Source organism: Dunckerocampus dactyliophorus, chromosome 7 (assembly GCF_027744805.1).
Source record: "Dunckerocampus dactyliophorus isolate RoL2022-P2 chromosome 7, RoL_Ddac_1.1, whole genome shotgun sequence".
NCBI classification, from domain to species: domain Eukaryota; kingdom Metazoa; phylum Chordata; class Actinopteri; order Syngnathiformes; family Syngnathidae; genus Dunckerocampus; species Dunckerocampus dactyliophorus.
In genome coordinates this window covers 16433345-16449612 of record NC_072825.1, presented here as the reverse complement: position 1 = coordinate 16449612, position 16268 = coordinate 16433345, and the positions used below count along the sequence as shown (strand labels likewise).

General features: G+C 40.1%; 1 protein-coding gene across 6 annotated transcripts in view; it reads right to left on the bottom strand.

Annotated features, from left to right (window-relative positions):
* LOC129185423 (CUB and sushi domain-containing protein 3-like) overlaps positions 1 to 16268 on the bottom strand; it is a 307190-nt gene that overhangs the window by 203085 nt on the left and 87837 nt on the right. For all 6 annotated transcript variants that reach the window (XR_008572067.1, XM_054782498.1, XM_054782497.1 and 3 more), the window contains exons 6-10: positions 11150 to 11262; positions 10081 to 10158; positions 3629 to 3716; positions 2449 to 2573; positions 1940 to 2061 (exon numbers count right to left, since the gene is read on the bottom strand). Coding sequence is in view for 5 of the 6 variants with exons in the window: in XM_054782498.1 (XP_054638473.1) it covers positions 1940 to 2061; positions 2449 to 2573; positions 3629 to 3716; positions 10081 to 10158; positions 11150 to 11262 (526 nt within the window). In the remaining variant the exon portion in view is untranslated. The remainder of the gene's footprint in view (positions 1 to 1939; positions 2062 to 2448; positions 2574 to 3628; positions 3717 to 10080; positions 10159 to 11149; positions 11263 to 16268) is intronic.

The following is a 16268-nucleotide window of genomic DNA, read 5'->3' as shown; positions in this document are numbered from 1 at the left end:
TCAAATCAAATCGTATCGGTTGTACACTGTATCGAATGGTATTGAATCGTTCTGTTTTTAAAATATATCGTTTTTGAATCGCATCGTAATTTGCGTATTTAGATTCAAATGAGCTCGTCTATCACAAAGAGATTTAAATCCCTAGCATTTAAATCCCTAGCGGTTAAATTTGATATATATGTTGTATGTTCTGCTATTTTATAGTAAGAGGTAGATCGTTTTGACTTGTAACTTGCATACTGAAAAAAGTGTGTGCCCCCCTGATATACATGCACAATGTACATAAATACACATTTATAAATATACTAAATACAGATACATGTATTCTCTATGTTTATAGCAGGAGGTAGATCTTTGGGACAAGGTCATTTTAAAAGTAGCTCTCAAGTGTGAGCACCCTTGCCTTGGAGCAAAACAGAATATAACAGTTGTATAACTCCGCATTACTTCAGAGCACAAATTAAATACTATTTGAAAGCAGGGACAACTTTAGTCCAAAATACTGATTTGTTTGTCAAAACTCACATTTTAAACTAAATTAAACAGCCTTTCATATAAAGGCTTCATTATGTCAGCCTAGAATCTCCCCGTGCTGTTGATGGACTGTATGTTATGAATGATATAAATGTGACATCTGTTAATGATACACATATGTTGACCAATTGCTCATCCTAATCAGTCCCTCTCTCTAGCCATGAGGATGTTTGAAGTCTGCAAAAAAATCCATTCATAGCTGTCCCCTCACAATGCAGGCATAAGCATAATTACCATAATAACACTAATGGAGCAACTTTCTTCTGCCAAGTCAGTTTTCCTTAGAGGACGCATGCCGGTACACTGCTCCAGCACTTGCTAGTCCTACCGAGTTCTGAATGTGCACTCTGTCCCGCTAATAAACAATAACAAAGTGAGCTGACACCTCCGTGTGTATGACTAACTGGACAGAATACCAATTGTGAGCCAGACCTGATGCCGGAGAGCAGTAATGACCATTGGGAAAACAGCTTTGGCCTCTTCACTTTAGGGACAAGTGGGTCCTCATTCAATCATTATTTCTCTCAATTTGTGTTGGTCCTGACAACTGAGCAGAATTGTTTATCTGCCAATAGCCATGACTGAATTGGTAGTTGAGTAAGAACTGCGCTACAATGCACTGTGGCTATGTAAATTAATTGACAGTTGTGATGGAATGCAAAATATAAACATATTCATTGTAACCTTTTACCACCTTGAGACACCCTTGGAAAACACACAGGCCGATACGCATACAAATGCCTTCAGTGGGGGAATATTGCAGCAATTGTTTTTCAGAGGAGTGATGGAGTTCTCACTTGGGAAAAAGGTGACGGTTCACTCACTGTGAAACAGGGTCCAATGCTAATTTGTCATTATGCTTTAACTAAACTAATGCATACAATGCAACTAACTAAACTAATACATACATAATACATACATTCAAGTAACCTCTATAAATTCCACACAAAGATATTTCCCATTCAATAGCTCGATCAATTGTTTTCCAGTTGTTTAATTAATAAGTCAATTTGACATTAGGAATTAAATCATCAGCTGTTTTTGATGGCCCAAATGCATGATACCCGTGGAAGTGCATGGCCACAGCTTGCCTGTAGAGGGGATTACATTTGTATCATAAGCAGTGCTGCCTTGTTAATTATTGTTATGTACTGGAAACAAATGATTGCAACGGCACTTAAAGTGTACACCATTATAGTGTCTACCAGTGTATACTTTATGGAGTGTATCCCAGTTCAATTAGTTGTTTGAAGAACACGATGAAGAAAATGAGTTTGGTTGCGAAGAGCTGTTATTTGCAGCAGGAGCTCTGTGATTTCATTAGATGCAATAAAACAAGCAATGCATATTAAAAGATGCCTCCATTGCTAGTAAAGGTGAACATCTATTCACTCTGCTGTACTACCTTATTGGGATCACTGGCAGTGATGATCCACACACACTGAGAATTGCTCTCATATTGGATGGGAAAGTTCGGGGATGTGAATGTTCCTGAAGGTCCCAGTAGATTTGACCCACATGTTTTCACTGCAACAGAGTAAGACATAAATTTAAAACTGATCACAGTGTTAAATCATGCCTTTCTTTGAATCAATGCTTAGAAGTGTTTAATTCCAAACACAATCGATGAAGTAATGTGCATAGGGAACGGTAATAACTCTTGTATTGCAAAGTGACAAAGTAATTTATTGTGTGCACAAAATTGGTCTATTAACTACATTAACATTAATCAGATCTGGAAGTTCCTCCAGGTATTATGAAACAAAAACAGACAGAACATTTGAAATGGAAAAGTAGCAGTGGTTTTCATTTATAATTAAGAGGAATTTACTTTCCTCTATCTGCATCAGACCTCTATCCAGAGGTAGCGCCTCAATCAAAGTGTTGTATTAGCTCTTGAGATGCCTCCCTCACCCTTGCAGACAGGTCTGTGGTCGCTCCAAGCTGCAAAGACTTCAGCTACGCGCTGGCAGGTAATCGTTTTGGAACCCTGCAGCACATGGTCTTCATCGCAGATAAATTGAGCAGTTGCTCCGATGCTGGGAAGATAAACATCATTAATGCCTGAAAAAGCAATCAATTGCTGAAAAAGTAACTCCTGACGAAATGTCATTTTTATTATTTTATGTGAACATCAATCAATATCCCTTTTTTTGTAGATAAACAATATAATGGATTAAATAATTCAATTGAGAGGCGGGGTACACCCTGAACTGGTCGCCAGTCAATCACAGGGCACATATACGTAGACAAACAAGCATTCACACTCACAATCACACATATTGACAATTTAGAGTACCTAATATAACGTTTTTGGAATGTGGGAGAAAGCTGGAGTAGCGGAAAAAAAAACCCACGCGAGCACGGGGAAGACATGCCAACGCCACACAGAGATGTTTCAACGGGGATTCAAAGCTAGATCCCCTGACTAAGAAGCAGATATGCTCCACATAGTCGTATCTTTAATAGTCCTTGAAAATATATATATATATATTTTATTTGAAATTGTTTTAAATTTTGTTTTAAAATGTTAAATGTCATATACAGTATTCTTATATATTGTATTTAATTTTTTTAAACTACTGAGCTTTATAATATTATTAGTTATTAACATCATTGTTCAGCTGTTTTTGTTACGTTTTTGTTTTTTTTTGCTGTATTTTCCCATTTATTGTTTTTTTCCTTTTTATTTTATTTCTACAATGTGTCGCGAGCCAAGAAAAAAAATGAGCCATTGACTACAAATGGCACCCGGGTCGCACATGACATCACTTCACGTCAACTCTGTGAGAAACCACAGCTCTCGCGGACTATTTAGCTGGTTAGATTCCTGTCACAAGCAAATGATGGTCATTAAAGAAAGAAGTGTGAGCGTTATTGCAGCTGGAGCTAATCGATGTCTGACAACAGTAGATACACACCCATCATACATCATTTTCTGCATGTATTATATACTTTAATATATACTGTAGATGTTGTTTATTGCATCGTTATACTAATTAGCACGTTTTCCTGCAATTGTAAATTGTGAAATAAGAAAGGAATTTGTCACAGTCTGAACTCATTCACTTGAACTGCAAAGCCACCATCTTACCTAAAGTCAGAACCAATCCTTTTGCCATTCTCGGGCTCTCCTGGATCAGGACAGTAATTTGACAACTGCTTGACTCCACCTTCATTCACTGAACAAAAACAAGACACAATAAAAGGCTTTGACGGAGACACTCCAATTATGAAACTTTGCACTCCCAAAAACATTCGCTGCAGGAAGACTTTTCAGTGTGTGGTGCAAAAAAATGTTTTCAGACAAATTGGCTCCATCTTTCAGAATCACAGATTTTTTTAAAGGTCAGCAATTTGGCAGGGAGGTTGGGAATACACACTCCATGTAGCGTCAAGGGTAAATACTGTACAACTCTACTGCCTTCACTATGCAAAATAGAATCAGTGATCCGTGCCGCAAAAGGAGTAACATGAAGTTGAAATGTGGTCACAGCCACATTGCATCCTGTGGCTACTGCATCGTACTGGGCATCCTCTGGGCAACTGTTGCTATCCAAATGATAATGTATGAAAAACCAACCATACGGCATGTATCCAGCAAAATTGATATGCTTTCTTCTTAAATATACAAATAAATAAATAAATATAAAATGCAAGAAAATGGAGAGATGTGAAGCATACAAGCGTATTCAAGAGTCAGTTCGCCGCACCTTCCCCAGGGAGGCCCGCCCCATCATTTGAGAAGCACTGACCTAAGGAAATGTATCACAAGTGCTGTCTTTAGACAAATAGTGTTGATTGACACAGAAGTAAGATACCCGTATGGCAATATGTTTATTACGGTGGTTGTACAGGAGTTTGCAGAGGTGTACAACTGCATCATATTTTAAAATGAGAGAAAACAGGTCGTAACCTGATCACAGATGCCATTTTTGGCCCATGTTGACTAATTTCCTTTAAAAAAAAAACACACACACATGAATTTAATCCATTTTAAACAAAACTCTGACCTGTGTTCTTTCCACAAAAAATGCCTATGTCGGATGCGGACTGACTATGAATCCATAGTCTTCCTATAGGTTACCATTGGTGGGACACAATAAGTAACATTCAGTTGACTAGCTGATATCTTCCAACAGAAATATGTTTATAATAGTTTGGTTTGGTTACATGAGAAGGGCAAGCTACTGAAAATCTGTTTTGGTATGAGGTAGTAATGTTTAAATAGGGATGCTCCGATCGATCAACCACCAATCAGTATCAGTATCGGCCCGTTTACATGGAAAAGCATGTCGGAAAAGCCGATCAATGCCAATCACAAAAAACGGTCACTTGTGGCTTGTACTATAGTAGCATACAGCCTGCAGAGAACCCTGTGTGTAGTGTAGTGTCCTACTGTAATGTCTTGGGTAGTGTCCCTCTCCCCGTTTCCTTCACACTGCGCAGGCGTGCAGCAGAAAACCGAACATGTCTGCTGTGTGGAACTTATATTTGTGAGAGTGATGTAAAGTTTGCATCCTGGAACACAAACCACAGAAAATATCTTTCCGACGTAGCATGTTAAAAAGCTTGAGTTTAATAAGGCATTTGAAGAACTACTGCATATCGGTGTTCACACTTGCACGCATTTTGCTTCCGCATTGTCCTGCAATTTGCCGTGGCAATGCGTGTCATTTATTTCTGTATTTATGGCACGCTTGAAAAGCGTGAACACTAGTTTGCGCACTGTTTGTGTTCGTCACCACCACTTTGCGCATCCCTGAGGCAGTAGAGGCATTATTTGGTCCTGCTGTGTCCCGCATGATGCCACGAAACAGACCTACAGACCTACAGTACACACAGTAAGTGAGACTCTGTCACTGTGTGTCTGACATGGTACTTTGCAGCACAGGTGCCCCTCAGGGTATGGTGCTCTCCCCTTTCCTCTTCACCCTCTACACCTCGGACTTCACACACAACTCCACACAGTGTCACATCCAGAAGTTCTCCGATGACACAGCCATTGTTGGTTGTGTTTCGGAGGGGAACGATCTGGAATACAGGACGGTCATCAGGGACTTTGTCAGCTGGAGTGAGCTTAACCAGCTGCAACTCAACACCAGCAAGACAAAGGAGATGATCATTAACTTCCAGAGGAAAACATCCCACTTCACACCGGTGAACATCCAGGGAGCGGACATAGAGTTGGTAGATAGCTACAAATTCCTGGGTGTTCACCTTACCAACAAACTGGACTGGTCCGTCAACACCCACGCCCTCTACAAGAAGGGCCAGAGTCGCCTCCACCTGCTGAGGAGACTGAGGTCCTTTGGTGTGTGCAGGACTCTCTTACGGACCTTCTATGACTCTGTGGTGGCCTCAGCCATCTTCTATGCTGTGGGCTGCTGGAGAGGGGGCAGCACGGACAGGGACAGGAGCAGGATCAATAGACTGATCAGGAGAGCGAGCTCTGCCCTGGACGGTCCTTTGGACTCCGTGGAGGAAGTGGGGGAGAGAAGGATGTTGGCTAAGCTGACATCCATCATGGACAACACCTCTCACCCGCTACATGACACTGTTGTTTCCCTGGGCAGCTCCTTCAGCAGCAGACTGTTACACCCATGGTGTAAGAAGGAGAGGTTCCGCAGGTCCTTCATACCGACCGCTATCAGGCTCTACAACACCTGAACCATTTTATATTCACTATGTCACTATGCATTCTTTACTTGTGTATCTTGCTTGCTGCTGTAACAAGTGAATTTCCCTGCTGTGGGATTAATAAAGTACTACTACTACTACAGGATGTTCAACTCCAGAGTAGAAGATCTCATTGCAGAAAAGAAAGGTAAGTCTATACTATCTCACAGCTGCAGAAGGAGCATGCGCGAAGAGCATGAAGGACGCGATAAACTAGAAAAAGAGAGGCAGCTGAGAGTGTGGAAGAGGGAATTGCTGACTAGAAGACATCGCTTTGGGCATTATGAACACAAATTCACATGGAAGATCAAAGAGGCTACACAAGTTACTCGAGAATTCCCCCCGACTTACTCCAAGCGGTGGTGGAAAGTTAACCCATTCATGAGAATGAGACACGCTAAGACATGCTCTGATACGCAGCGCCCGCAGGGTTTAAAGCATAGGTTGCGGTGCGTTCACGTCGCATTATCGACTAATCCATGGAAATTATGCAAGCCATAAAGTTTTTAACATTTCAATATTTTCTTTGCACACTGGCAAGCAGCCCGCACAGTTTACACATACTTCACTCCTGTCATGGTTCACCAATTGCTTCGAACAAAAGGGGTACAGTGTTCCATCGCTCTATCGTGGTTCATCTTTCGCGGATTCGTTGTTTCGCCGAATTTTCGTGCTTCTTTTTTTTTTTTTTGTACAGCACATGAACGCTGTTACAGGCCGAGCCTGGCCTTTTAACAACAATTGCATTGTGGGAAGTTGAGTGTCTCTCTTCCCTCGCTTGTCTGTCTGCACCGCCCATTGTTTTCTGCATCCTAACTGGCTGTAGACCATTGTCAATCAATCTCCTACGAGCCGATGTGTCTTGCATGTCATTGGTAGCTTGCTAGCTTGTAAATGAATCTGCGGTTCGAAGAAGGAGGACCGCAACAGGAGTGGACTGCGTGTGAGTGACTTCATAATTTCTTGTGCCCTAACTGTACGTTGATTGCTAAAATTCAAACAAAGGTTTGAACTTTTTTGAGAGTGTTTAAACGGAGAAATGTTTGAAAATGTTACTGCCTGTCTGAGAAAAGTGAGTGAACCGTTGAGGTGGTGGGGGCGATCACCTAAAAAAAATGTCCAGAATGCTCCAAAAACATGGACATCAGAAGAAAACTGCTGTCTCTTGTCCATTTGGACATTTGAAGAAGTGCAGAAGAAATTTGAAACGGCGACAAGAACCCTGCCAATACTAGAATGCATCAAGAGGCGAGATGGCTGCAGCTGAGGTTTTTTTTCGGTCTTTCGAATAACAAATAACAAACTTCAGCAATTAAAGAAGGACTAGAGAGTCCAGCAGAAAGACCTCGGCAGGAGTGGCAGTGGTCAGAGGAGAGTAATGCCTTATTTTGAGGAGCTGGACAAAGTTTTGGGCCGCAGACACCAGCGTTTGTTAAATACCACAAAGCTGTACTTCTCTGAACTCCACAAATACCCTGGAGGCTAAAAGAAGACTCCGGCACAAGTCAGACCTGCCTGGATTTGTTTAATTGAATGTTCACAGCACAGTTTTGGGTGTAAATACTAGCCTGCTGTGAACATTAGCATGCTAACGTGCTATTGTCACATGAATGAAACCACACCTAGCAGCAAACTAGTTTCATTGTAAAGTTCTAGTTATGTAAGAAGTAACATCTATTGTGCACCTGTGTTCTGGTTTAATGTGTTTTTATCGTTCTGTCAGAAAACAATGGTGATGAGATGGATCATCCTCCCCTCTCTCTGAGCTCCCCACAAACCCAAAGCCTCCAACGTGCAATCTTTGTTAAAATGTTTTGCATTTTGCACCTTCATTTTTACATTTTTGCACGTCTATATTTATATTTTTACCTGTAAATAATGTGTAGTGTCAAGGACTATGGTGAGTGTGTTTTCATTAAAAACACTTGAAATGTTATTTCCTGATCGGAGGCGTAACCCTTGTGATGTAAAGACACGGGTCCACAGGACCATGGAAAATGAAACTGGTGTCAGTGCGCAGGCAACACGGTTCCACCGCCGCTGCGAACTTAATCCAGCACCAACACCAAAGTTCACCACAGTGGAAAAGGGGTAACTGATGTAGAGTTCCATCAGCCAAGGTATCCTCACATCGAAAGTCTTCTTAAAAAAGGAGTCTCATCCTCTGTGAGTTCCACAAACAGTACATATTATCTTAAAAACATAGGTCAAATATGGTTTTGTCAAAATGAAGGTGATTTATGGTTCCTTTTTTCCAGATCACAGCCAGGATTTCCGGGACCCATAAAAAAAATCAATCATGTTGGGCCCTACCTTTTATTTTTTAATACTTATCTATTTACCTATTTTTTGCTGGGCCCTTGGAATTACCCTAAATTGTTCCCCCATAAGGTGTCCCTGGCCAATAGCACTCATCATAAATAAATGTAAAAATGTACATTTAATATATGTGATCGTGTCGGCCGATCTCACTCATGCATGATCAGTATTGGAATTGGCAGCATAAAACCCTGATCGGAGCATCCCTAGAACTCAGTACTGTTCATTGGCAAGTTAATGTTCTGTCACGTTAAGTGTTGAAGGTTATTATTTGGTAATGGTGCACAGTGACTCCAGAGGGCACTCAAAGCACATGATAGTGCGTTAAATGATGTCGTGTATAGTCCAGTTAAAATTATTTGCGTAATCTACATTATTCAAATCTCAGTGCAGTACAGAATCCATGACAAATAAGTTCATAAAGACTCTAAGTATTTTGGCTCACTGTGAAATTAAAATGTACTGTGTTCCAGATTATGCTAATTTGCAAGAGATTAGAACGCATTCACCAGTACAGTCTGAGGTGAAGTGAATAGTCAGTCAAGGTTGACTATCAATATGTGCTTGGATCACATTGTGCACTAACAAGAAAATATCTATCAAGTGGATTACAGCGGAACCTCAGTTAACGTACTCCCCTGATAACGTATGTTTCGGAATCACACACGTACAATCTTTCGGTCGTCGTACAATACCATATGGTGCGTCTTGTTGTGTTATTAATACACTTTGTAATGTGTCTTTATTAGAAAACATTAACATGTTAGCATGCTCTCAAAATGGAAACCGGAACCAGAAGTAAATGACCGCCAGTTCCTACGTCCGTCTATGATGTAATCACTGGTTCACTCTGTAACTCTTTGCTCACTAACACAGTTACCCCACTCTGCTTTTCTTATTGATCACGACAGCTTTTGATTAAAAAAAAGGTGAGAAACTCTATTGAATTCAAGAAATAACTCACAGCAAACTATGAAGCTGGTGTCTGCGTGGTCTCCGCTGTCTCATCGTCGTCTTTGTCAATCGAGGTAAAAGCGACGTTAACTGTTCATTTATCCCTTTCATTCATCACTTATATGCGATTGTTTTCTGCCTGTAAAACTATTATTCTTCAATATTAAGTGGTTTGCGTTAACATTTTTGGTGGTTCAAAACAGATTACCTAGATTAGCGTTATTTTTTTATGGGAAAATTTGATTTGGTAAAAAAAAAAAGATTCAGGTTTTGTCTGACCTTGTACAACGGATCAATGAGGCTCCACTCTATTTGAACAAGTGAGAAAGGGACTAAATGGAAACATAATCTGAATGTTGCTGCAATAGACAGATAATAATCTAGGTGAGTCTAATTCCAGTGAAAGTGGGATAACCGCGTCACCACAAAGATAGAAACAGCTCTTCTGCTAAACCTTAACACTGTAGGTTACCTCTATCATTAAGTGATGCCGCCAAGATGACATGAAAAAAAAAACAAAGACCCAGAACTCAAACCCTACAGAAATAAAAAACTCCAATGAAAACAGTTGAATGAGAAAAATAAAGGACTTACTCAAAGACAGTTTGTTAGTGTTGTCCTTCCCTGGTAACAACTTTACCCCTCTGGATTTAAGCTCTCCAGAGCTTTTCACTGGACAAAGAACAAAAGACAAATTTACGTATATAAAATAAGTTACAGTACTGAATGTGAGAAAATGCAGTACATGTCTTTCCCTAGATAATACATCAGCGTGATATGTGCTGGTGGGCATCCTTTGTTAAAATAAAAAGGCTTTGATGCATTCCAATGGGTTACAATAAGTACGCTTCAAAACCCAACCAACCCAGCAACCATGAATGATATATTGGATATATTGGAGATTAAAGGGACAAATTACATATAAAAGACGCCTGAAGACTACATTGTTATGATGCTATTTAGCACACAGGGGCATGACTCCATACAAAAGCCAGGTGATGCAATCTTCTGTCATCAAGTTGAATGAAGCGTCAAGAAAAACAACCTCTAGCGATGGATGAAGCGTGAAGCAAAATAAGGCTTCCTGAATACGTCCTCCCAGAGGACCACACTGAAGGTTAAATAGCTGTCAAAATCACAGTTACGAGGGTTACAGATCTGCAACTTGTGCATTTACTGTTGAAAACATACTTCGTAATACAACCATCCAATGTTCATCTTCACCCGGTAAAAAGAGTTTTCAGAAGTATATCACTCAATAAAAAAAACTAATCTGCAATTTACCGAAATGTAGTCATGGTTAAACAGAGTTGCAAACGTCTGGCAGACCAATTATATTGAAACGTACATAAAGGGAGGGACTGTGACGCCAGGCCAGACAACCTTCCAAGGTTATGGCCGACTGTTCAGCCAGAGCTGAGAAAGCATTGTTTATCCCACAAATATGACATTACAAAAGGCCCGTTGAAGAAAACAGCAGGGAAAAAAAAACTGTCTGCCTGTGACAAAGGAGCTATTAATAAAACTGCTTATTATGCAGTTAAGAAAGATCAAAAACGCTTTGTTTAGTAACTGTGGTGTGCATTTATTTGCAATGATGGGCCTTTCTCTTCAAGTAACCCTCCCCCCATAATGCTGTGCAAATGAAGTAAGTGTGTCTTACCTTGATACTGAGCCCTGAAGCCTTTGTGACGGTGGTTACTCTCTGTCACAAAATGCAGCCGCAGCCAATTTTTGTTGCTGATGATGGGTGCTGGAATATTCATCCCAGTCAACCTAAAGATGAAGAACACAACAAACGTGAAATAGCTTCAACTTTTGTTTCAAGAAACCCAAAACTGGGTTAATTAATTTTTTTTATGGTATTTTATTCAACAAAAAATTAAGATATGATTAACAGGCGATTTCGTGTGGCAGGTTTCCCAGTTTCAATGGAAGTCACTGAAGAAGTGTCAGCCCACTTATTCTTGCTTGTCCTTACCTCTTTTACCTCGATTACTGCACGTCAACACAATCTGGCTTCTGCAAGTCTGTATGTGTAATCTGTGTGTGCAGAATGTTTATGTTCAATAACTCAGTGAATGCATTTCAATTAAATTTCCCCTCTTGAGGTCTCATAAAGGAATTCATTTTCTCTTTTATTTGGTTAATGAGTTCAAATGAGTCAATAACTGTCAATCGTTCTCCATTGTTGTTCCATACACTGGGGAATAAACAAACATACATGATATTCCAATTAAGGAACAGAAAAACGTGAAAGCTTACTCGGTGTTTATTTTGTGAAACAATAGATAATGCATACTTAAATACCTGCAGCAGAAACAATGGTGTGGTCTCATTTGGAGTGATTGTGATGTTAAAAAAACATCGCGACACAACATAATGGCAGTTAATTAGTTTGTGAATTTAAACATCCAAATGATCACACACAAACAGTCCAGTGTAATTGCTTGACGGAATCCTCCTGACAAATGCTAAGCGCCATGTCATCAAGCCACTGCAGATGATTTCCTCATTGTGTGGCGTGTTGATGTATTTATTTTATCTAATGATTTCCATGGCCATTCGTGGGCTGATTGCAGTCGTTCAAGTTTACATGTCGCAGGTTGGAACATCCTTGCGGCAAGCATAACTGAACTCAACATATTTGAAGCAAAAACAAACCACCACACACATTTTTAATGTGAACGTGTGTGTGTGTGTGACATTGATAAATGGCCACCCTTAAGTTCTGCAAAATGTTCCCACAGTTTGTTAATTCAATTACCAGATGATACAACACAAATCAAAGCATGAGTTTACATTGGATTCTGCACAACTATGATTCAGCAGTCGCGTAAATTTGCAGATTTTTGGTCAAATTGCATTTTTTTTTCTCTGAAACACTTTGCATTCACCTTTAGTTGTTAATAATCGATAAATATGTCATAATTGATCATGTTTTTTCATCCAGAGTTGAGATTTCACACTTTGTTCGGTAATCCTCGAATCCACCATAGTTGCTGTGAGACGCAAAAGTGAAACTTATAGATAACTTCTCCTCCGTGACGCCAACTCCAGCGGTTCGTTCATCATCTTACATTATCATTCATTAGCGGTGCGCTCCTTTCTATTACAGGTTAAATGTTGAATAAGTCTGTGAGCCACATTTAAGGTTTAGACCTGAATTGTGTTGCTAGGGAACAATGGTTATTGAAGAGAGAAAGGGAGTGTGCAAATGTTGATTTGAAATTGTAGGAGAATGTCAACTTCAAGCTAGCATGAGGGTTTGGAGGGGGAGCGAGCTGTATGTCAAAAATGGACATTTTTATGGGTGCCTCTATTAACTAGGGATTTTGGCCATTCGCAGGTGATCCCGGAACGTACCCCTGAAAAGCAGGGATCTACTGCATTTAGGTGCAGAGGTATATGTAGTACTTTTCAGTAGGTGTTGCTGAGTTCTATCTTCCTGGCTTTATCGGTGTGAGAGATAAATCATTTCATTTAGCGTGGAGGATGTAACGTCAGGGATGCTCTAGTAGAGATTTAAAACTGCCAAGGGCCTTCTCATTTTTCTAGCTAACCAGCTCTGACTTTGTTCTGTTGTCTCGCAATCCCTGCACTGTCTGTCAACATACACTCACGTTCACACAAACACACACGCACACACACACACACACAGCTATTCTGACTGTTTAATAGAGGCTTGGGACTGCCGGAGCATGGTGCAGGGTTCTAAAACAACGTGATAACTTTTTGTTTACTCTATGTGTATGCACACACACGTTAATGTCAGTTTTATTGTGTGTGCAGTCATCTCAGAGGTTTGTTTATCCATATAATTTATTTGGCATTTACTGCCGAGTGACCGCAGGGACAGAAATTCACAGGAAAAGAAAGTGGTGAAAGAAGACAGACAAGAGGAGTGTGATGGAGAGAAACTGAGCTTCCCATAATTACGGGCTAGCGGCCAAATGGCAGACTAATCATTCACCTGGCCACTTCATTAAACTACATTCTAGCTCTAATAAATAGGTTTTCCATGTACCGTATATTAAAAACCTCTCACCTCCACTTCAAAACAATGTGAGTCTTATTATGGGCAAGCTACCCATATATTATTGTCTTGTTGAGATTTGTGTGGACAGCCACTGTTTGTATTTGCCAAATATCGTATCGTAAGTAAGCAATGGCAATACGTACTTGTACTGTACATCCCATTATAAGAACATGGGACATCTTAATTTGACTGCTTATATCCTAAATCTCCACCACACTGATGATTGCTCAGTCAGCACTAAAAAGTCATGCAGCTACAGTATGTAGGCCTAGCGAATGAAATGCATTGTAAAACGCACACTGGAAAGACCACATTTAAAATAGCTGGTACACAGACATTTATGTTTTGCCTAAACCTCAAATGTATTTTTCAAGTTAAAAAGTCTTAGAAGAGAGTTTGCAAAAGTTGAACATTTTGGAAGATGTGTGTTCCATCTGGCATTAAAGTAATGCAGAAAAACAACATTGTACCTACGGTGTGCGGTACAGCGGTTCATGCGGCTGAATTACAACGATTTTGCAAAGATGAGTTGGCCAAAATTCCTTCACGGCGCTGTAAGAGACTCACTGCAAGTTATCGCAGTTAACACTTGATTGCAGTTGTTGCTGCTGAGGGTGGCCCAACCAGTTATTAGCTTTAGGGGGCAATCACTTTTTCACACAGGGCCATGAAGGTTTGGATTTTTCTCCCTTAATAATAAAAAGTTTCATTCAAAAACTGAATTTTGTGTTGAGTTGTGTTGTCACTGACTACTATTTAAATTTGTTTGATGACATGAAACATTTAACTGTGACAAACATGCAAAAAAAAATCAGAAATCAGGAAGGGGGGCAAACCCTTTTTCACACCACTGTACATGTGCTACATGAGGAAGGTGTGAGGATTGTTTCTTCAATTGAAAAAGACATTACAGGTCTCCTGTCAGGCAACATAGCCATGAGCCATCATGGCATTTCATAGCTAAAATAGGATGCTTCATATAATGTTTTATTTCATTGCTTTCATTCAAGTTCAAGAAATACCCAAATGTTGGCTTGAAAAAGGCTCCTTCACTAAAAACATTCATGCGTGCCACTTGGCAGTTATGAAGAAATAAAAAAGCGAAAGAAATCATTTACTTGAGAAAAAGTGGGCCCGGTTTCCTTAATAGATAAGAATAAGTGAGTGTATTTCCTCCAATGCATACTGAGTGACTAAAGATGAGAAGGTTCAATTGGAAAAAGGGGCTCTGACAAAATGTGCTGCCATTTGAACAGTACAGAATCATTCTGGGTTTTGATTTTAGTTTCTTTATAGACAAGCAATATGGCTTTGTGGAGATAACTTCCTGGCACGAATGCACTGATTTTTTGCTGGTTGGTTCTGTCCAAGTTTCACCATGCTTCATATCATCTATTTGGCATGTCTCATTGACTATTACTAGATTTTAGCATGGCTTTGTGAGGCATATTAAAGTTATCTGGTTGGAAAAAAAAACGAATTTGATCGAATGAGGGCTGAAAGAGAGTGTGGCGATCTCATTAATATACAAATGTAATGAGTCCCGCCGTGGCCACCATCCTTGAGACCAGAGTGTTAAGTGGAAATATCTGGTGTCATTGTTTCACACACACTGGAAGTATGATGGCACCCCAAGTATAGACAGAGTCATTTATTACTGTCAAAAAGGTTCTGGTGAGTGTACTTCTATGAAATCAGAACACTAGGGAGTAATGGCAGAACATATTTTATTCTTATAGAGACAACTGTGGCCACATGGTCGGCCTCATAATCTGGAGATCTGAATTCAAATCTCCACTGGAATATCTCTCTGTGGAGACTACATGTTCTCCCCATGCATGCGTGGTTTTTCCCTGCCCACATCCCAAAACTATGGATGTTTGACTAATTGACTAAACTAACTGGAACTAACTCCAAATTGTCCATAGGTGTTGACGTAAGTGTGAATGGTTAATTGTCTATATGTGCCCTGTGATTGACTGTCAACTGACCACAGTCCTGCTCAGGATAAGCAGCAGAGAAATAGGATGGATAGATGGGTATAACTCCTGCCAAAATAAATCCCACGCCAGACATCAGTAGGACAAATGTATTTTAAAACACCAGGGGAGAAAATGAGTAGGTTTAGAATAAATGAGTAGGTTTTCATTTTCCTGTGAACAAAATAATAAATCTGTCACGGCAGGTTTGACTCTTTCTTTGGTTCTTGGTTTAATTCCTGTACGGTGCTTTTATTTTGTTTTTTTCTGTTTCCTGTTTAAAACCGTATAACTCACCTTTACTCTTGCTTGAGGGAACTCGGAACGCACCTATTTGCTATTGGTAATTAGGGTTCTATTTACCGGTTCTGTTTAAAGCAAAGCAGTTCATTGGCCAACAGCTGCCATCTGTGCCGGTGAGGGAGCTCATGACCTCCCAGAGGGCGCTGAGCTCATGAGCTCCCTCTGGTGCATAAAGCAGAGTAGTTCATTGGCCAAGAGTATGCTTCCAAGAGTATGAGCCAGCTCATGAGCTCCATCTGGCAGCCGCTGGCCAATGAACTGCTGTGCTGGGAACAATGCATTATGGGAAGAAGTTAAAATAGCTTATTTTTTTAAATTTTAAACTCATATAGGTATTTGTCTTGTATATTAACTGTTAAGTGATGATTTTAACGTTCTTCGTAAGAAACCATGAGTCAGACTGTTATATTGAGTAATGACCTCCTGCAATTTCCGATGGGTCGATAAGCTCGTTGTGAGTT